Raw genomic sequence first — 22,875 nt, 5'->3', positions numbered from 1 at the left:
CCAGGGCTGGATGGTATACCAGTGGAAGGATACCAAACTCCAGGGCTGGATGGTATACCAGTGGTAGTATACCAAACTCCAGGGCTGGATGGTATACCAGTGGAAGGATACCAAACTCCAGGGCTGGATGGTATACCAGTGGAAGGATACCAAACTCCAGGGCTGGATGGTATACCAGTGGAAGGATACCAAACTCCAGGGCTGGATGGTATACCAGTGGAAGGATACCAAACTCCAGGGCTGGATGGCATACCAGTGGAAGGATACCAAACTCCAGGGCTAGATGGTATACCAGTGGTAGTATACCAAACTCCAGGGCTGGATGGCATACCAGTGGAAGGATACCAAACTCCAGGCCTAGATGGTATACCAGTGGAAGGATACCAAACTCCAGGGCTGGATGGCATACCAGTGGAAGGATACCAAACTCCAGGGCTAGATGGTATACCAGTGGTAGTATACCAAACTCCAGGGCTGGATGGTATACCAGTGGAAGGATACCAAACTCCAGGGCTGGATGGTATACCAGTGGAAGGATACCAAACTCCAGGCCTAGATGGTATACCAGTGGAAGGATACCAAACTCCAGGGCTGGATGGCATACCAGTGGAAGGATACCAAACTCCAGGGCTAGATGGTATACCAGTGGTAGTATACCAAACTCCAGGGCTGGATGGTATACCAGTGGAAGGATACCAAACTTTTTTTTTTGTGTATTCAGTGGAACATTATTAGCATTTTTAACCACTCCTATAAAAATAGTAGATTATCAGATACTCAACAAGAAGGTCTGATTTCATCATTGGGGCGGCAGGATTCACTTTTGGCTGTCTCTCTTAAAGTGAGTGACTATATCAGTCGGGGCGGCAGGTTTTTCCACAAATCCTGACATTTAATCCTAGTCTTAGGTCAAGGTAGCCTAGTGGTTAGAGCGTTGGACTAGTAACCAGAAGGTTGCGAGTTCAAACCCCCGAGCTGACAAGGTACAAATCTGTCGTTCTGCCCCTGAACAGGCAGTTAACCCACTGTTCCCAGGCCGTCATTGAAAATAAGAATTTGTTCTTAACTGACTTGCCTGGTTAAATAAAGGTAAAATAAAAAAATAAATAAAAATTATTACTGAAACAGGATCCAAGTGGTAAATATAAAGATCCAGTCCATTAAAAAAATTGGACACTACAGTGTTGTGATGAAAAAAATTCTAGCAGAGTGCATAGAATTGAAAAAGTATTGTCCGATATTATTCAACCTGATCAGACATTTTTTTTTTTTACATGGATAAGTACCGGAAACAACAGAACACTGTGAAAAATCTGGGAAACCAGGCATGGTATTTCTAGCTAACTTTGAAAAGGCTTTTGATAAAGTACGACTGGAATTTATATATAAATGCCTGGAATATTTATATTTTGGAGAATCTTTTTATACAATGGCTTAAAGTTACGTATAATATCCCCAGGTGTAAAATAGTAAATCATGGCTACATCATAGAAAGTGTTAAACTGTCAAGAGGAATAAGACAAGGTTGTCCACTGTCGGCATATCTATTTATTATTCGCCATTGAAATGCTGTTAAAATCAGATCCACCAATAATATTACAGGGTTGTCATTGTACTCTGATGATTCATGTTTTCTATTAAATCCACCATGTGGATCCATTCACAGCCTCATAGAGGATCTAGATACTTTTTCTAGCCTCTCTGGATTACAACCAAATTGGTTATAATATAATAATAATAATATATATGTCATTTAGCAGACGCTTTTATCCAAAGCGACTTAGTCATGTGTGCATACATTCTACGTATGGGTGGTCCCGGGGATCGAACCCACTACCCTGGCGTTACAAGCACCATGCTCTACCAACTGAGCTACAGAAGGACCTCCAAGCTGGTATCTGATTTTAAGTACCTTGGCATCATACTTGATTCCCAACCTCTTTTTTTTGCAGCAAAGCTCCCCATCCAGCCTGACAGAGCTTGAGAGGATCTTCAGAGAAGAGTGGGAGAAACTCCTCAAATACAGGTGTGCCAAGCTTGCAGCTTCATACCCAAGAAGACTGGAGGATGTAATCGCTGCCAAAGGTGCTTCAAGAAAGTACTGAGTAAAGGGTCTGAATACTTATGTAAATGAATGAAGGATGCAGGTAATGTTATCAGTCTGGTGTAGAAGGATTGTTCTACTCAGTTATACAGTATCACCATCACCAGCTGGGTGTTCTGTGTGCAAGGAGTTTTATAATATTTATTTTATTTCCTGTGTGATAGTTTTTATTTGTAATACATTTGCAAACATTTTTAAAAGCCTGTTTTCGTGTTGTCATTACGAGATATTGTGTGTAGATTAATGAGGGGGAAACATTTAAAAAATTTAGAATAAGGCTGTAACGTAACAAAATGTGGAAAAAGTCAGGTGGTCTGAATACTTTCCAAATGCCCTGTATATATATTTATAAAAAACAATACATGGAAGGTGCAATCTATCTGCAATATTAAAGCTGATCTACCCCCTAAAAAAAAAAGAAAATCAAATTCATCGGTGTCTTAAAAAAGACCTCGTCTCAGTCTGACCACTATAGGGAGATTGTTTCCTTGAGGATTGGAGGAGAGTTGGAGAGGCTGATGTCGTCCTGTCTTGATGGTGAACTCGGCCTTCCTGGTCCTCATGGCGGGAAATGAGAAGGAATCTGGTTGGCTCTCCAGTCCAGAGCCAGACTCCACTGGACTCTCTGCATACAGAAAAGGACAATGGTAGAAACCATGAAAACAAACATTAGAGTCTCACTCTGTCCTCTTGACCCAATCAATACTATTATGCCAATCATGTGTTCCAGAATCAGAAACCCCTCCCTCTTTACCGTGGATGCCAATCATGTGTTCCAGAATCAGAAACCCCTCCCTCTTTACCGTGGATGCCAATCATGTGTTCCAGAATCAGAAACTCCTCCCTCTTTACCGTGGATGCCAATCATGTGTTCCAGAATCAGAAACCCCTCCCTCTTTACCGTGGATGCCAATCATGTGTTCCAGAATCAGAAACCCCTCCCTCTTTACCGTGGATGCCAATCATGTGTTCCAGAATCAGAAACCCCTCCCTCTTTACCGTGGATGCCAATCATGTGTTCCAGAATCAGAAACCCATCCCACTTTACCGTGGATGCCAATCATGTGTTCCAGAATCAGAAATCCCTCCCACTTTACCGTGGATGCCAATCATGTGTTCCAGAATCAGAAATCCCTCCCTCTTTACCGTGGATGCCAATCATGTGTTCCAGAATCAGAAACCCCTCCCTCTTTACCGTGGATGCCAATCATGTGTTCCAGAATCAGAAACCCATCCCACTTTACCGTGGATGCCAATCATGTGTTCCAGAATCAGAACTCTCTCTGCCAGGATCTTGAGAGCTTCCCTCAGCTGCTGCACTCCCTCAGTTCCCCCCTGAGAGACACACAGAGACATTCCCTCAGTTCCCCCTGAGAGACACACAGAGACAGACACTCCCTCAGTTCCCCCCTGAGAGACAGACAGAGACAGACACTCCCTCAGTTCCCCCCTGAGAGACAGACAGAGACACACACTCCCTCAGTCCCCCCTGAGAGACAGACAGAGACAGACACTCCCTCAGTTCCCTCTCTGAGAAACAGACAGAGACAGACAGAGACAGACACTCTCTCAGTTCCCTCTCTGAGAAACAGACAGAGACAGACAGAGAGACACTCCCTCAGTTCCCTCTCAGACAGACAGAGACAGACACTCCCTCAGTTCCCTCTCAGAGACAGACAGAGACAGACAGAGAGACACTCCCTCAGTTCCCTCTCAGAGACAGACAGAGACAGACAGAGAGACACTCTCTCAGTTCCCTCTCTGAGAAACAGACAGAGACAGACAGAGACAGACACTCTCTCAGTTCCCTCTCTGAGAAACAGACAGAGACAGACAGAGACAGACACTCTCTCAGTTCCCTCTCTGAGAAACAGACAGAGACAGACAGAGACAGACACTCTCTCAGTTCCCTCTCTGAGAAACAGACAGAGACACACTCCCTCAGTTCCCTCTCTGAGAAACAGACAGAGACAGACAGAGACAGACACTCTCTCAGTTCCCTCTCTGAGAAACAGACAGAGACAGACAGAGACAGACACTCTCTCAGTTCCCTCTCTGAGAAACAGACAGAGACAGACAGAGACAGACACTCTCTCAGTTCCCTCTCTGAGAAACAGACAGAGACACACTCCCTCAGTTCCCTCTCTGAGAAACAGACAGAGACAGACAGAGACAGACACTCTCTCAGTTCCCTCTCTGAGAAACAGACAGAGACAGACAGAGACAGACACTCCCTCAGTTCCCTCTCTGAGAAACAGACAGAGACAAATAACCATAAATACACAATGCAGTGCATACCTCAGGTAAACCCTCTCCTGGCTCCCCCTTCTGCCCAGACTGCCCCTGTAAACACATTGACACATTCCTTATCATTACAAAAACCGATTTCAAAAATCACTGAACATCAGCTGTCAGAGCAGCTTCCCGATCGCTGCAGCTGTACACAGCCCATCTGTAAATAGCCCATCCTACCAACTACCAACCTCATCCCCATATTTGTTTTGTTTTTCTGCTCTTTTGCACACCTGTATTTCTACTTTGCACATCCTCATCTGCACGTCCTGTATCCCAACCAGAAGCCATGGATTACAGGCAACATCCGCACCGAGCTAAAGGGTAGAGCTGCCGCTCTCAAGGAGCAGGACACTAATCCGGACGCTTATAAGCAATCCCGCTATGCCCTCAGACGAACCATCAAACAGGAAAAGCGTCACTACAGGACTATGATTGAATCCTACTATGCCGGCTTTACTGGAGGCCGTTATCTTCCATGTCTCATGTATTGAAATGCAACTTTTCCACGAAAATGCGCATATGAAAATCATAACGAGCACGCAGAAACTTGAAACTCACCCGTTGCCTTTGGATTCTTAGTAACATAATTGCTTCCACGTTTTCCATGGTTGGGTTTTGCCTATAGGCTACTTTGAAGCAAGGTAAGACGTGCCTCATAATATGAAATAAAACATTCACGTTTAAAACAATTAAGTATGTTTTCAAAATGCATACGGCCTCCAGCTCGCACTGTAAAGTGGTGGGATGACTGGCTGATAGCCTGTTGCCTGCACGTGAAAGGTGAACGGGAGGACCGCTTCAATTACCAGTTGAGAGAAAAAAAAACAATAGCAGCTTTTTTTTAATCGTGCACCAAAACTGTTTTTTTTAACACCCGATTTGCATTTAGAATTGTTACACAATGAATGGGGTTCTAAAAGAATGGGGTTCTAAAAGAATGGGGTTCTAAAAGACCGTGGAGCAGCATGAGAAACCCCTCTCAGAACAGGCTCTGGGTGCTGTGCTAGTTGTGTTGGAATAAATAAGACATATGATGACTACACACAGGCCAATTTAATTCCACTAAATTACACGAATTAACCTATAGACTGATGAGGCATGATGGGAAAACGTCTTTCCATAGACTGGTATTACCATCAATGACTAAAAAGCATTATTTTGCAATGGGATTTTTAAAATCCCGGTCATTTTGGCCGGCAACAGTTTTATTTATCGACTTTTCATTTATTAATTTTTTTATCAGCCAAAAGCTAACATAAAAACCCTGCCGTTTTGATTTGCGTGCCTGTGTGAACAGCCTATCCATACTCACAGGCTGACCATGCTCCCCTGTTAATCCTGGAGGTCCCTGGAGAGAGAGAGAGAGAGAGAGAGAGAGAGAGAGAGAGAGAGAGAGAGAGAGAGAGAGAGAGAGAGAGAGAGAGAGGAGAACACAGATTAGAGGACCTACTCCCCTCACCCCCAAACCCCCTCCCCCAAAAAACAAACATCTTTAGATTCATAACATCCCGGTCTAATCGCTCATCAAATATTCGCAGTGCAAGCAGAAACTAGAGGGCCGTGTCACAGGAAGAATCAGCACACCACTGAGGTTGGCCGCAATGACTGGTCTGTTTGCTGTTCTCACCGACGGGTCTACCTGGTCATGTACGGGTTAACCCTCTGTTCTTTAATAACAGCAGATGAAGGGGATTAGGTTTAACATCATGGCCGAATTGGAACTTTATTGTTGCGATCAGTGAGGTCTGACCAGGGCCACGGGCTGATTAATTATGGCTGAATGAGAACTTTTCTGTTGTGATTTGTGAGGTCGGACCAGGGCCATATGCTGATTAACCGTTGGCCTACAATTTCTGCGACCCTGGGGAAATCTAATTAATCAAAATCTGTCTGTTTAAGCGAGAGATATCTGTTTTTCTTTTTCTCCCTCCGTGGGCTCCATCTCAATCCACCACGTCCTCTGAATGGTGAAGGAGCCAGAGATATCTGTTGGTTTTTCTCCCTCCGTGGGCTCCATCTCAATCCACCACGTCCTCTGAATGGTGAAGGAGCCAGAGATATCTGTTGGTTTTTCTCCCTCCGTGGGCTCCATCTCAATCCACCACGTCCTCTGAATGGTGAAGGAGCCAGAGATATCTGTTGGTTTTTCTCCCTCCGTGGGCTCCATCTCAATCCACCACGTCCTCTGAATGGTGAAGGAGCCAGAGATATCTGTTGGTTTTTCTCCCTCCGTGGGCTCCATCTCAATCCACCACGTCCTCTGAATGGTGAAGGAGCCAGAGATATCTGTTGGTTTTTCTCCCTCCGTGGGCTCCATCTCAATCCACCACGTCCTCTGAATGGTGAAGGAGCCAGAGATATCTGTTGGTTTTTCTCCCTCCGTGGGCTCCATCTCAATCCACCACGTCCTCTGAATGGTGAAGGAGCCAGAGATATCTGTTGGTTTTTCTCCCTCCGTGGGCTCCATCTCAATCCACCACGTCCTCTGAATGGTGAAGGAGCCAGAGATATCTGTTGGTTTTTCTCCCTCCGTGGGCTCCATCTCAATCCACCACGTCCTCTGAATGGTGAAGGAGCCAGAGATATCTGTTGGTTTTTCTCCCTCCGTGGGCTCCATCTCAATCCACCACGTCCTCTGAATGGTGAAGGAGCCAGAGATATCTGTTGGTTTTCTCCCTCCGTGGGCTCCATCTCAATCCACCACGTCCTCTGAATGGTGAAGGAGCCAGAGATATCTGTTGGTTTTTCTCCCTCCGTGGGCTCCATCTCAATCCACCACGTCCTCTGAATGGTGAAGGAGCCAGAGATATCTGTTGGTTTTTCTCCCTCCGTGGGCTCCATCTCAATCCACCACGTCCTCTGAATGGTGAAGGAGCCAGAGATATCTGTTGGTTTTCTCCCTCCGTGGGCTCCATCTCAATCCACCACGTCCTCTGAATGGTGAAGGAGCCAGAGATATCTGTTGGTTTTTCTCCCTCCGTGGGCTCCATCTCAATCCACCACGTCCTCTGAATGGTGAAGGAGCCAGAGATATCTGTTGGTTTTTCCCACCTCCGTGGGCTCCATCTCAATCCACCACGTCCTCTGAATGGTGAAGGAGCCAGAGATATCTGTTGGTTTTTCTCCCTCCGTGGGCTCCATCTCAATCCACCACGTCCTCTGAATGGTGAAGGAGCCAGAGATATCTGTTGGTTTTTCTCCTCCGTGGGCTCCATCTCAATCCACCACGTCCTCTGAATGGTGAAGGAGCCAGAGATATCTGTTGGTTTTCTCCTCCGTGGGCTCCATCTCAATCCACCACGTCCTCTGAATGGTGAAGGAGCCAGAGATATCTGTTTTTTTCTCCTCCGTCTCCATCTCAATCCACCACGTCCTCTGAATGGTGAAGGAGCCAGAGATATCTGTTGGTTTTTCTCCCTCCGTGGGCTCCATCTCAATCCACCACGTCCTCTGAATGGTGAAGGAGCCAGAGATATCTGTTGGTTTTTCTCCCTCCGTGGGCTCCATCTCAATCCACCACGTCCTCTGAATGGTGAAGGAGCCAGAGATATCTGTTGGTTTTTCTCCCTCCGTGGGCTCCATCTCAATCCACCACGTCCTCTGAATGGTGAAGGAGCCAGAGATATCTGTTGGTTTTTCTCCTCCGTGGGCTCCATCTCAATCCACCACGTCCTCTGAATGGTGAAGGAGCCAGAGATATCTGTTGGCCTCCGTGGGCTCCATCTCAATCCACCACGTCCTCTGAATGGTGAAGGAGCCAGAGATATCCTGGTTTTTCCTCCGTGGGCTCCATCTCAATCCACCACGTCCTCTGAATGGTGAAGGAGCCAGAGATATCTGTTGGTTTTTCCCTCCGTGGGCTCCATCTCAATCCACCACGTCCTCTGAATGGTGAAGGAGCCAGAGATATCTGTTGGTTTTTCCCACCTCCGTAAGGCTCCATCTCAATCCACCACGTCCTCTGAATGGTGAAGGAGCCAGAGATATCTGTTGGTTTTTCCCACCTCCGTGGGCTCCATCTCAATCCACCACGTCCTCTGAATGGTGACAGAGCCAGAGATATCTGTTGGTTTTTCTCCCTCCGTGGGCTCCATCTCAATCCACCACGTCCTCTGAATGGTGAAGGAGCCAGAGATATCTGTTGGTTTTTCCCACCTCCGTGGGCTCCATCTCAATCCACCACGTCCTCTGAATGGTGAAGGAGCCAGAGATATCTGTTGGTTTTTCCCACCTCCGTGGGCTCCATCTCAATCCACCACGTCCTCGGAATGGTGAAGGAGCCAGAGATATCTGTTGGTTTTTCTCCCTCCGTGGGCTCCATCTCAATCCACCACGTCCTCTGAATGGTGAAGGAGCCAGAGATATCTGTTGGTCCCTCCGTGGGCTCCATCTCAATCCACCACGTCCTCTGCATGGTGAAGGAGCCAGAGATATCTGTTGGTTTTTCTCCCTCCGTGGGCTCCATCTCAATCCACCACGTCCTCTGAATGGTGAAGGAGCCAGAGATATCTGTTGGTTTTTCCCACCTCCGTGGGCTCCATCTCAATCCACCACGTCCTCTGAATGGTGAAGGAGCCAGAGATATCTGTTTTTCTTTTTCTCCCTCCGTGGGCTCCATCTCAATCCACCACGTCCTCTGAATGGTGAAGGAGCCAGAGATATCTGTTGGTTTTTCTCCCTCCGTGGGCTCCATCTCAATCCACCACGTCCTCTGAATGGTGAAGGAGCCAGAGATATCTGTTGGTTTTTCCCACCTCCGTGGGCTCCATCTCAATCCACCACGTCCTCTGAATGGTGACAGAGCCAGAGATATCTGTTGGTTTTTCCCACCTCCGTGGGCTCCATCTCAATCCACCACGTCCTCTGAATGGTGACAGAGCCAGAGATATCTGTTGGTTTTTCCCACCTCCGTGGGCTCCATCTCAATCCACCACGTCCTCTGAATGGTGACAGAGCCAGAGATATCTGTTGGTTTTTCCCACCTCCGTGGGCTCCATCTCAATCCACCACGTCCTCTGAATGGTGACAGAGCCAGAGATATCTGTTGGTTTTTCCCACCTCCGTGGGCTCCATCTCAATCCACCACGTCCTCTGAATGGTGAAGGAGCCAGAGATATCTGTTGGTTTTTCCCACCTCCGTGGGCTCCATCTCAATCCACCACGTCCTCTGAATGGTGACAGAGCCAGAGATATCTGTTGGTTTTTCCCACCTCCGTGGGCTCCATCTCAATCCACCACGTCCTCTGAATGGTGACAGAGCCAGATCGGTGTTTGTCCATGAGACCATGAGACACAAAATGATAGGAATTTTTATTTGTCTTCTCACGAAAACATCTGCATTGTCCGGTCGGTTTGGCCTAAAAAACTATTATGACCAATCTATTGAAAGATGAGAGTCTCACGAACACCATGGTGTTCTCTATTTTGCTAGGATGCCTACAATACTCACAAAAATAATCTTAAAGGGACCTTAAGTACCAGTTTTTAAAAAAGAAAGGAAGTATACAATATACTTATATCCAATATAGGACAGACACTTCAGAAAAAAACTTCCTTTTGATTTTATTTTTGACTATATTTTGTTCCAATCTGTTATTCAATGTGTTTCTATTGGCTAATAGCAGTAAGGCCTGTTATTCAATGTGTTTCTATTGGCTAATAGCAGTAAGGCCTGTTATTCAATGTGTTTCTATTGGCTAATAGCAGTAAGGCCTGTTATTCAATGTGTTTCTATTGGCTAATAGCAGTAAGGCCTGTTATTCAATGTGTTTCTATTGGCTAATAGCAGTAAGGCCTGTTATTCAATGTGTTTCTATTGGCTAATAGCAGTAAGGCCTGTTATTCAATGTGTTTCTATTGGCTAATAGCAGTAAGGCCTGTTATTCAATGTGTTTCTATTGGCTAATAGCAGTAAGGCCTGTTATTCAATGTGTTTCTATTGGCTAATAGCAGTAAGGTATGTTATTCAATGTGTTTCTATTGGCTAATAGCAATAACAAATTCAAATGTTTCATCCAATCATTTTTGTTGTTGTTGTTGACACCTTAAGGGGTTTAAAAAAAATCTAAATAAAATAGATAAATGATTCTTGGTATGAACATCTTAAAACAATATCCCTATGTCATCATAGAAACCTCCCCCCTTGTTGTGATCAGGTCTAACCAGGGCCACACGTTGATTAATTATGGCTGAATGCGAAGTTTACTGTTGTGATCAGGTCTAACCAGGGTCACACGTTGATTAATTATGGCTGAATGAGAAGTTTACTGTTGTGATCAGTGAGGTCTAACCAGGGCCACACGTTGATTGATTATGGCTGAATGAGAAGTTTACTGTTGTGATCAGTGAGGTCTAACCAGGGCCACACGTTGATTAATTATGGCTGAATGCGAAGTTTACTGTTGTGATCAGTGAGGTCTAACCAGGGTCACACACTGATTAATAATGGCTGAATGAGAAGTTTACTGTTGTGATCAGTGAGGTTTAACCAGGGCCACACGCTGATTAATTATGGCTGAAGGAGAAGTTTACTGTTGTGATCAGTGAGGTCTGACGTATGTATGTGTCGCAAATGTTCCCTGGTCAAAATTAGTGTACTCCATTTGGGAGGCAGACAGTATTTGAACACAAGGTCTTTAAAAAAGATCCTGTCTCCCTGGTTAAAACAGTCTTTAAAAGAGATCCTGTCTCCCTGGTCAAAACAGTCTTTAAAAGAGATCCTGTCTCCCTGGTCAAAACAGTCTTTAAAAGAGATCCTGTCTCCCTGGTCAAAACAGTCTTTAAAAGAGATCCTGTCTCCCTGGTCAAAACAGTCTTTAAAAGAGATCCTGTCTCCCTGGTCAAAACAGTCTTTAAAAGAGATCCTGTCTCCCTGGTCAAAACAGTCTTTAAAAGAGATCCTGTCTCCCTGGTCAAAACAGTCTTTAAAAGAGATCCTGTCTCCCTGGTCAAAACAGTCTTTAAAAGAGATCCTGTCTCCCTGGTCAAAACAGTCTTTAAAAGAGATCCTGTCTCCCTGGTCAAAACAGTCTTTAAAGGAGATCCTGTCTCCCTGGTCAAAACAGTCTTTAAAGGAGATCCTGTCTCCCTGGTCAAAACAGTCTTTAAAGGAGATCCTGTCTCCCTGGTCAAAACAGTCTTTAAAAGAGATCCTGTCTCCCTGGTCAAAACAGTCTTTAAAAGAGATCCTGTCTCCCTGGTCAAAACAGTCTTTAAAAGAGATCCTGTCTCCCTGGTCAAAACAGTCTTTAAAGGAGATCCTGTCTCCCTGGTCAAAACAGTCTTTAAAGGAGATCCTGTCTCCCTGGTCAAAACAGTCTTTAAAGGAGATCCTGTCTCCCTCCTGATCAAAACAGATGTCTTGTTCACAATGGAACAAAGACAGTGTTGGAATACACTTTCATAACAAATTCCTTCTAAAGCAGTCCAGTGTTTTCTAATGAGAACATTAGGGGGAAAATGTTTGCCTCACTCTCTCCCCTGTGTCTCCTTTAGACCCTGGGTCCCCAGCCGTGCCTTGGAGGCCTCCCTCTGCCTGAAAAACACAAACATGAAGAGGTATCAGACATCTCCCTCACACTGCCCTGACCGTAACCATAGTAACATCTCCCTCACACTGCCCTGACCGTAACCATAGTAACATCTCTGCTATGTAATGTTGACCTTGACCATAGTAACATCTCTGCTATGTAATGTTGACCTGACCGTGACCATAGTAACATCTCTGCTATGTAATGTCACCCTGACCGTAACCATAGTAACATCTCTGCTATGTAATGTTGACCTTGACCATAGTAACATCTCTGCTATGTAATGTTGACCATGACCATAGTAACATCTCTGCTATGTAATGTTGACCTGACCGTGACCATAGTAACATCTCTGCTATGTAATGTTGACCGTGACCATAGTAACATCTCTGCTATGTAATGTTGACCTTGACCATAGTAACATCTCTGCTATGTAATGTTGACCTTGACCATAGTAACATCTCTGCTATGTAATGTTGACCTTGACCATAGTAACATCTCTGCTATGTAATGTTGACTTTGACCATAGTAACATCTCTGCTATGTAATGTTGACCGTGACCATAGTAACATCTCTGCTATGTAATGTTGACCTGACCGTAACCATAGTAACATCTCTGCTATGTAATGTTGACTTTGACCATAGTAACATCTCTGCTATGTAATGTTGACCGTGACCATAGTAACATCTCTGCTATTGTAATGTTGACCTGACCGTGACCATAGTAACATCTCTGCTGTGTAATATTGACCTAGCCGTAACCATAGTAACATCTCTGCTGTGTAATGTTGACCTGACCGTGACCATAGTAACATCTCTGCTATGTAATGTCGACCTGACCGTAACCATAGTAACATCTTTGCTGTGTAATGTCACCCTGACCGTAACCATAGTAACATCTCTGCTATGTAATGTTGACCTGACCGTAACCATAGTAACATCTCTGCTGTGTAATGTCACCCTGACCGTAACCATAGTAACATCTCTGCTATGTAATGTTGACCTTGACCATAGTAACATCTCTGCTATGTAATGTTGACTTGACCGTAACCATAGTAACATCTCTGCTATGTAATGTTGACCTTGACCATAGTAACATCTCTGCTATGTAATGTTGACCTGACCGTGACCATAGTAACATCTCTGCTATGTAATGTTGACCTTGACCATAGTAACATCTCTGCTATTTAATGTTGACCGTGACCATAGTAACATCTCTGCTATTTAATGTTGACCGTAACCATAGTAACATCTCTGCTATGTAATGTTGACCTGACCGTGACCATAGTGACATCTCTGCTATGTAATGTTGACCTGACCGTAACCATAGTAACATCTCTGCTGTGTAATGTTGACCTGACCGTGACCATAGTAACATCTCTGCTATGTAATGTTGACCTGACCGTAACCATAGTAACATCTCTGCTGTGTAATGTCACCCTGACCGTAACCATAGTAACATCTCTGCTATGTAATGTCACCCTGACTGTAACCATAGTAACATCTCTGCTATGTAATGTTGACCTGACCATGACCATAGTAACATCTCTGCTATGTAATGTTGACCTTGACCATAGTAACATCTCTGCTATGTAATGTTGACCTGACCGTAACCATAGTAACATCTCTGCTGTGTAATGTCACCCTGACCGTAACCATAGTAACATCTCTGCTATGTAATGTCACCCTGACTGTAACCATAGTAACATCTCTGCTATGTAATGTTGACCTGACCATGACCATAGTAACATCTCTGCTATGTAATGTTGACCGTGACCATAGTAACATCTCTGCTATGTAATGTTGACCGTGACCATAGTAACATCTCTGCTATGTAATGTTGACCTTGACCATAGTAACATCTCTGCTATGTAATGTTGACCTTGACCATAGTAACATCTCTGCTATGTAATGTTGACTGTGACCATAGTAACATCTCTGCTATGTAATGTTGACCTGACCGTGACCATAGTAACATCTCTGCTATGTAATGTTGACCTGACTTTGACCATAGTAACATCTCTGCTATGTAATGTTGACCTGACCGTGACCATAGTAACATCTCTGCTATGTAATGTCACCCTGACCGTAACCATAGTAACATCTCTGTAATGTAATGTTGACCTGACCGTGACCATAGTAACATCTCTGCTATGTAATGTTGACCTGACCGTAACCATAGTAACATCTCTGCTATGTAATGTCACCTTGACCTTGACCATAGTAACATCTCTGCTATTTAATGTTGACCGTGACCATAGTAACATCTCTGCTATTTAATGTTGACCGTAACCATAGTAACATCTCTGCTATGTAATGTTGACCTTGACCATAGTAACATCTCTGCTATGTAATGTTGACCTTGACCATAGTAACATCTCTGCTATGTAATGTTGACCTGACCGTAACCATAGTAACATCTCTGCTATGTAATGTTGACCTGACCGTGACCATAGTAACATCTCTGCTATGTAATGTTGACCTGACCGTAACCATAGTAACATCTCTGCTATGTAATGTTGACCTTGACCATAGTAACATCTCTGCTATGTAATGTTGACCTTGACCATAGTAACATCTCTGCTATGTAATGTTGACCTTGACCATAGTAACATCTCTGCTATGTAATGTTGACCTTGACCATAGTAACATCTCTGCTATGTAATGTTGACCTGACCGTGACCATAGTAACATCTCTGCTATGTAATGTCACCCTGACCGTGACCATAGTAACATCTCTGCTATGTAATGTTGACCTGACCGTGACCATAGTAACATCTCTGCTATGTAATGTCACCCTGACCGTGACCATAGTAACATCTCTGCTATGTAATGTTGACCTGACCGTGACCATAGTAACATCTCTGCTATGTAATGTTGACCTGACCGTAACCATAGTAACATCTCTGCTATGTAATGTCACCTTGACCTTGACCATAGTAACATCTCTGCTATTTAATGTTGACCGTGACCATAGTAACATCTCTGCTATGTAATGTTGACCTGACCGTGACCATAGTAACATCTCTGCTATGTAATGTTGACCTGACCGTGACCATAGTAACATCTCTGCTATGTAATGTTGACCGTGACCATAGTAACATCTCTGCTATTTAATGTTGACCTTGACCATAGTAACATCTCTGCTATGTAATGTTGACCTTGACCATAGTAACATCTCTGCTATGTAATGTTGACCTGACTGTAACCATAGTAACATCTCTGCTATGTAATGTTGACCTGACCGTGACCATAGTAACATCTCTGCTATGTAATGTTGACCTGACCGTGACCATAGTAACATCTCTGCTATGTAATGTTGACCGTGACCATAGTAACATCTCTGCTATGTAATGTTGACCGTGACCATAGTAACATCTCTGCTATGTAATGTTGACCTTGACCATAGTAACATCTCTGCTATGTAATGTTGACCTGACCGTGACCATAGTAACATCTCTGCTATGTAATGTCACCCTGACCGTGACCATAGTAACATCTCTGCTATGTAATGTTGACCTGACCGTGACCATAGTAACATCTCTGCTATGTAATGTTGACCATGACCATAGTAACACCTCTGCTATGTAATGTTGACCTGACCGTAACCATAGTAACATCTCTGCTATGTAATGTCACCTTGACCTTGACCATAGTAACATCTCTGCTATTTAATGTTGACCGTGACCATAGTAACATCTCTGCTATGTAATGTTGACCATGACCATAGTAACACCTCTGCTATGTAATGTTGACCTGACCGTAACCATAGTAACATCTCTGCTATGTAATGTCACCCTGACCGTAACCATAGTAACATCTCTGCTATGTAATGTTGACCTGACCGTGACCATAGTAACATCTCTGCTATGTAATGTTGACCGTGACCATAGTAACATCTCTGCTATGTAATGTTGACCGTGACCATAGTAACATCTCTGCTATGTAATGTTGACCGTGACCATAGTAACATCTCTGCTATGTAATGTTGACCGTGACCATAGTAACATCTCTGCTATTTAATGTTGACCTTGACCATAGTAACATCTCTGCTATGTAATGTTGACCTTGACCATAGTAACATCTCTGCTATGTAATGTTGACCTGACTGTAACCATAGTAACATCTCTGCTATGTAATGTTGACCTTGACCATAGTAACATCTCTGCTATGTAATGTTGACCTGACAGTGACCATAGTAACATCTCTGCTATGTAATGTTGACCATGACCATAGTAACACCTCTGCCATGTAATGTTGACCATGACCATAGTAACATCTCTACTATGTAATGTTGACTTGACTGTGACCATAGTAACATCTCTGCTATGTAATGTTGACCGTGACCATAGTAACATCTCTGCTATTTAATGTTGACCTGACCGTGACCATAGTAACATCTCTGCTATGTAATGTTGACCGTGACCATAGTAACATCTCTGCTATTTAATGTTGACCTGACCGTGACCATAGTAACATCTCTGCTATGTAATGTTGACCTGACCGTAACCATAGTAACATCTCTGCTATGTAATGTTGACCTGACTGTGACCATAGTAACATCTCTGCTATGTAATGTCACCCTGACTGTAACCATAGTAACATCTCTGCTATGTAATGTTGACCTGACCATGACCATAGTAACATCTCTGCTATGTAATGTTGACCTGACTGTGACCATAGTAACATCTCTGCTATGTAATGTTGACCTTGACCATAGTAACATCTCTGCTATGTAATGTTGACCTGACCGTAACCATAGTAACATCTCTGCTATGTAATGTTGACCGTGACCATAGTAACATCTCTGCTATGTAATGTTGACCGTGACCATAGTAACATCTCTGCTATGTAATGTTGACCTTGACCATAGTAACATCTCTGCTATGTAATGTTGACCGTGACCATAGTAACATCTCTGCTATGTAATGTTGACCTTGACCATAGTAACATCTCTGCTATGTAATGTTGTCCTGACCGTGACCATAGTAACATCTCTGCTATGTAATGTTGACCGTGACCATAGTAACATCTCTGCTATGTAATGTTGACCTGACCGTGACCATAGTAACATCTCTGCTATGTAATGTCACCCTGACCGTAACCATAGTAACATCTCTGCTATGTAATGTTGACCTGACTGTGACCATAGTAACATCTCTGCTATGTAATGTTGACCTGACCGTGACCATAGTAACATCTCTGCTATGTAATGTTGACCTTGACCATAGTAACATCTCTGCTATGTAATGTTGACCTTGACCATAGTAATATCTCTGCTATGTAATGTTGACCGTGACCATAGTAACATCTCTGCTATGTAATGTTGACCTGACCGTGACCATAGTAACATCTCTGCTATGTAATGTCACCCTGACCGTGACCATAGTAACATCTCTGCTATGTAATGTTGACCTGACCGTGACCATAGTAACATCTCTGCTATGTAATGTTGACCTGACCGTAACCATAGTAACATCTCTGCTATGTAATGTCACCTTGACCTTGACCATAGTAACATATCTGCTATGTAATGTTGACCTGACCGTGACCATAGTAACATCTCTGCTATGTAATGTTGACCTTGACCATAGTAACATCTCTGCTATGTAATGTTGACCTTGACCATAGTAACATCTCTGCTATTTAATGTTGACCGTGACCATAGTAACATCTCTGCTTTGTAATGTTGACCATCCCCATAGTAACATCTCTGCTATGTAATGTTGACCGTGACCATAGTAACATCTCTGCTATTTAATGTTGACCTTGACCATAGTAACATCTCTGCTATGTAATGTTGACCTTGACCATAGTAACATCTCTGCTATGTAATGTTGACCTGACTGTAACCATAGTAACATCTCTGCTATGTAATGTTGACCTTGACCATAGTAACATCTCTGCTATGTAATGTTGACCTGACAGTGACCATAGTAACATCTCTGCTATGTAATGTTGACCATGACCATAGTAACACCTCTGCCATGTAATGTTGACCATGACCATAGTAACATCTCTACTATGTAATGTTGACTTGACTGTGACCATAGTAACATCTCTGCTATGTAATGTTGACCTTGACCATAGTAACATCTCTGCTATGTAATGTTGACCTGACCGTAACCATAGTAACATCTCTGCTATGTAATGTCACCTTGACCTTGACCATAGTAACATCTCTGCTATGTAATGTTGACCGTGACCATAGTAACATCTCTGCTATTTAATGTTGACCTTGACCATAGTAACATCTCTGCTATGTAATGTTGACCTTGACCATAGTAACATCTCTGCTATGTAATGTTGACCTGACCGTGACCATAGTAACATCTCTGCTATGTAATGTTGACCTGACCGTGACCATAGTAACATCTCTGCTATGTAATGTTGACCTGACCGTGACCATAGTAACATCTCTGCTATGTAATGTCACCCTGACCGTAACCATAGTAACATCTCTGCTATGTAATGTTGACCTGACTGTGACCATAGTAACATCTCTGCTATGTAATGTCACCCTGACTGTAACCATAGTAACATCTCTGCTATGTAATGTTGACCTGACCATGACCATAGTAACATCTCTGCTATGTAATGTTGACTGTGACCATAGTAACATCTCTGCTATGTAATGTTGACCTGACTGTGACCATAGTAACATCTCTGCTATGTAATGTTGACCTTGACCATAGTAACATCTCTGCTATGTAATGTTGACCTGACCGTAACCATAGTAACATCTCTGCTATGTAATGTTGACCGTGACCATAGTAACATCTCTGCTATGTAATGTTGACCTTGACCATAGTAACATCTCTGCTATGTAATGTTGACCGTGACCATAGTAACATCTCTGCTATGTAATGTTGACCTGACCGTGACCATAGTAACATCTCTGCTATGTAATGTTGACCTGACCGTGACCATAGTAACATCTCTGCTATGTAATGTTGACCGTGACCATAGTAACATATCTGCTATGTAATGTTGACCTGACCGTAACCATAGTAACATCTCTGCTATGTATTGTTGTCCTGACCGTAACCATAGTAACATCTCTGCTATGTATTGTTGTCCTGACCGTAACCATAGTAACATCTCTGCTATGTAATGTTGACCTGACCGTAACCATAGTAACATCTCTGCTATGTAATGTTGACCTTGACCATAGTAACATCTCTGCTATGTAATGTTGACCGTGACCATAGTAACATCTCTGCTATGTAATGTTGACCTTGACCATAGTAACATCTCTGCTATGTAATGTTGACCGTGTAACATCTCTGCTATGTAATGTTGACCTTGACCATAGTAACATCTCTGCTATGTAATGTTGACCGTGACCATAGTAACATCTCTGCTATGTAATGTTGACCTTGACCATAGTAACATCTCTGCTATGTAATGTTGACCTGACCGTGACCATAGTAACATCTCTGCTATGTAATGTTGACCTTGACCATAGTAACATCTCTGCTATGTAATGTTGACCTTGACCATAGTAACATCTCTGCTATGTAATGTTGACCTTGACCATAGTAACATCTCTGCTATGTAATGTTGACCTAATGTTGACCGTGACCATAGTAACATCTCTGCTATGTAATGTTGACCTGACCGTGACCATAGTAACATCTCTGCTATGTAATGTTGACCTTGACCATAGTAATATCTCTGCTATGTAATGTTGACCTTGACCATAGTAACATCTCTGCTATGTAATGTTGACCTTGACCATAGTAACATCTCTGCTATGTAATGTTGACCGTAACCATAGTAACATCTCTGCTATGTAATGTTGACCGTAACCATAGTAACATCTCTGCTATGTAATGTTGACCGTGACCATAGTAACATCTCTGCTATGTAATGTTGACCTGACCGTGACCATAGTAACATCTCTGCTATGTAATGTTGACCGTAACCATAGTAACATCTCTGCTATGTAATGTTGACCGTAACCATAGTAACATCTCTGCTATGTAATGTTGACCGTGACCATAGTAACATCTCTGCTATGTAATGTTGACCTGACCGTGACCATAGTAACATCTCTGCTATGTAATGTCACCCTGACCGTAACCATAGTAACATCTCTGCTATGTAATGTTGACCTGACTGTGACCATAGTAACATCTCTGCTATGTAATGTTGACCGTGACCATAGTAACATCTCTGCTATGTAATGTTGACCTGACCGTAACCATAGTAACATCTCTGCTATGTAATGTTGACCTTGACAATAGTAACATCTCTGCTATGTAATGTTGACCTTGACCATAGTAACATCTCTGCTATGTAATGTTGACCTTGACCATAGTAACATCTCTGCTATGTAATGTTGACCTTGACCATAGTAACATCTCTGCTATGTAATGTTGACCTGACCGTGACCATAGTAACATCTCTGCTATGTAATGTTGACCTTGACCATAGTAATATCTCTGCTATGTAATGTTGACCTTGACCATAGTAACATCTCTGCTATGTAATGTTGACCTTGACCATAGTAACATCTCTGCTATGTAATGTTGACCGTAACCATAGTAACATCTCTGCTATGTAATGTTGACCGTAACCATAGTAACATCTCTGCTATGTAATGTTGACCGTGACCATAGTAACATCTCTGCTATGTAATGTTGACCTGACCGTGACCATAGTAACATCTCTGCTATGTAATGTTGACCGTAACCATAGTAACATCTCTGCTATGTAATGTTGACCGTAACCATAGTAACATCTCTGCTATGTAATGTTGACCGTGACCATAGTAACATCTCTGCTATGTAATGTTGACCTGACCGTAACCATAGTAACATCTCTGCTATGTAATGTCACGTGACCATAGTAACACTGCTATGTAATGTAACCATAGTAACATCTCTGCTATGTAATGTTGACCTGACTGTGACCATAGTAACATCTCTGCTATGTAATGTTGACCGTGACCATAGTAACATCTCTGCTATGTAATGTTGACCTGACCGTAACCATAGTAACATCTCTGCTATGTAATGTTGACCGTGACCATAGTAACATCTCTGCTATGTAATGTTGACCTTGACCATAGTAACATCTCTGCTATGTAATGTTGACCTTGACCATAGTAACATCTCTGCTATGTAATGTTGACCTTGACCATAGTAACATCTCTGCTATGTAATGTTGACCTGACCGTAACCATAGTAACATCTCTGCTATGTAATGTTGACCGTGACCATAGTAACATCTCTGCTATGTAATGTTGACCTGACCGTAACCATAGTAATATCTCTGCTATGTAATGTTGACCGTGACCATAGTAACATCTCTGCTATGTAATGTTGACCTTGACCATAGTAACATCTCTGCTATGTAATGTTGACCTGACTGTGACCATAGTAACATCTCTGCTATGTAATGTTGACCGTGACCATAGTAACATCTCTGCTATGTAATGTTGACCTTGACCATAGTAACATCTCTGCTATGTAATGTTGACCTTGACCATAGTAACATCTCTGCTATGTAATGTTGACCTTGACCATAGTAACATCTCTGCTATGTAATGTTGACCTGACTGTGACCATAGTAACATCTCTGACATTATACTAGACTATTTGGTACTCACGTCTCGCCCTGGGAGACCTGGAACTCCTGCTGGCCCGATTGGTCCAGGGGGACCTGTGATGTCACAGAAACAGTTCCAGTATTCGTGTTGATGGTACTTGTAGTTCTTAGAGAGAAAAACACTGATACAAACACACACCTGGAGGGACACACACCTGGAGGGACACACACCTGCAGGGGGACACACACCTGCAGGGACACACACCAGCAGGGAGACACACACCTGCAGGGGGACACACACCTGCAGGGACACACACCAGCAGGGAGACACACACCTGCAGGGGGACACACACCTGCAGGGGGACACACACCAGCAGGGACACACACCTGCAGGGACACACACCAGCAGGGACACACACCTGCAGGGACACACACCTGCAGGGACACACACCAGCAGGGGGACACACACCAGCAGGGACACACACCTGCAGGGACACACACCTGCAGGGACACACACCAGCAGGGGGACACACACCAGCAGGGACACACACCAGCAGGGACACACAGGGACACACACCTGCAGGGACACACACTTGCAGGGACACACACTTGCAGGGACACGCACCTAGAGGGACACACACTTGCAGGGACACACACCTAGAGGGACACACACTTGCAGGGACACACACCTGCAGGGACACACACGGACACACACTTGCAGGGACACACACCTGCAGGGACACACAGGGACACACACTTGCAGGGACACACAGGGACACACAGGGACACACACCTGCACTGCAGGAACACACACCTGCAGGGACACACAGGGACACACATTTGCAGGGACACACAGGGACACACAGGGACACACACCTGCAGGAACACACACCTGCAGGGACACACACGGACGCACACTTGCAGGGACACACACTTGCAGGGACACACACCTGCAGGGACACACAGGGACACACACCTGCAGGGACACACACTTGCAGGGACACTCACCTAGAGGGACACACACCTAGAGGGACACACACTTGCAGGGACACACACCTGCAGGGACACACACGGACACACACTTGCAGGGACACACACTTGCAGGGACACACACTTGCAGGGACACACACCTGGAGGGACACACACTTGCAGGGACACATACCTGCAGGGACACACAGGGACACAGATACACACAGAAATTAAGTTGTACCTGGGGGTCCAAGGGGACCAGGTGGACCGGGAGGGCCGGCAACGAACTCAGGAAGAGCTGGAGTAAGAGGTGCTTCCTCTGATTAAAACACAAACAAGAAATACAGTATTTACCAAAGTTGTAAAATGTAAATGACTTAAATGTTGTACCACAGAGGCGGTCAGTGATGTTAAATTTCTATT

At 43.9% G+C, this 22,875-nt stretch overlaps 1 protein-coding gene across 2 annotated transcripts in view; it reads right to left on the bottom strand.

Annotated features, from left to right (window-relative positions):
• Positions 1 to 2,011: 2,011 nt before the first annotated feature.
• Positions 2,012 to 22,875, bottom strand: part of LOC124006282 (collagen alpha-1(XXVI) chain-like) — a 68,124-nt gene continuing 47,260 nt past the window's right edge. For both annotated transcript variants that reach the window (XM_046316202.1, XM_046316203.1), the window contains exons 8-14: positions 22,694 to 22,771; positions 21,545 to 21,597; positions 11,871 to 11,933; positions 5,712 to 5,747; positions 4,403 to 4,447; positions 3,349 to 3,439; positions 2,012 to 2,729 (exon numbers count right to left, since the gene is read on the bottom strand). In XM_046316202.1, coding sequence (XP_046172158.1) covers positions 2,545 to 2,729; positions 3,349 to 3,439; positions 4,403 to 4,447; positions 5,712 to 5,747; positions 11,871 to 11,933; positions 21,545 to 21,597; positions 22,694 to 22,771 — 551 coding nt within the window. In that variant the 3' untranslated portion in view covers positions 2,012 to 2,544. The remainder of the gene's footprint in view (positions 2,730 to 3,348; positions 3,440 to 4,402; positions 4,448 to 5,711; positions 5,748 to 11,870; positions 11,934 to 21,544; positions 21,598 to 22,693; positions 22,772 to 22,875) is intronic.

Source organism: Oncorhynchus gorbuscha, linkage group LG19 (assembly GCF_021184085.1).
Source record: "Oncorhynchus gorbuscha isolate QuinsamMale2020 ecotype Even-year linkage group LG19, OgorEven_v1.0, whole genome shotgun sequence".
Classification (NCBI taxonomy): Eukaryota; Metazoa; Chordata; class Actinopteri; order Salmoniformes; family Salmonidae; genus Oncorhynchus; species Oncorhynchus gorbuscha.
This window is presented reverse-complemented; position numbering and strand designations above follow the sequence as displayed.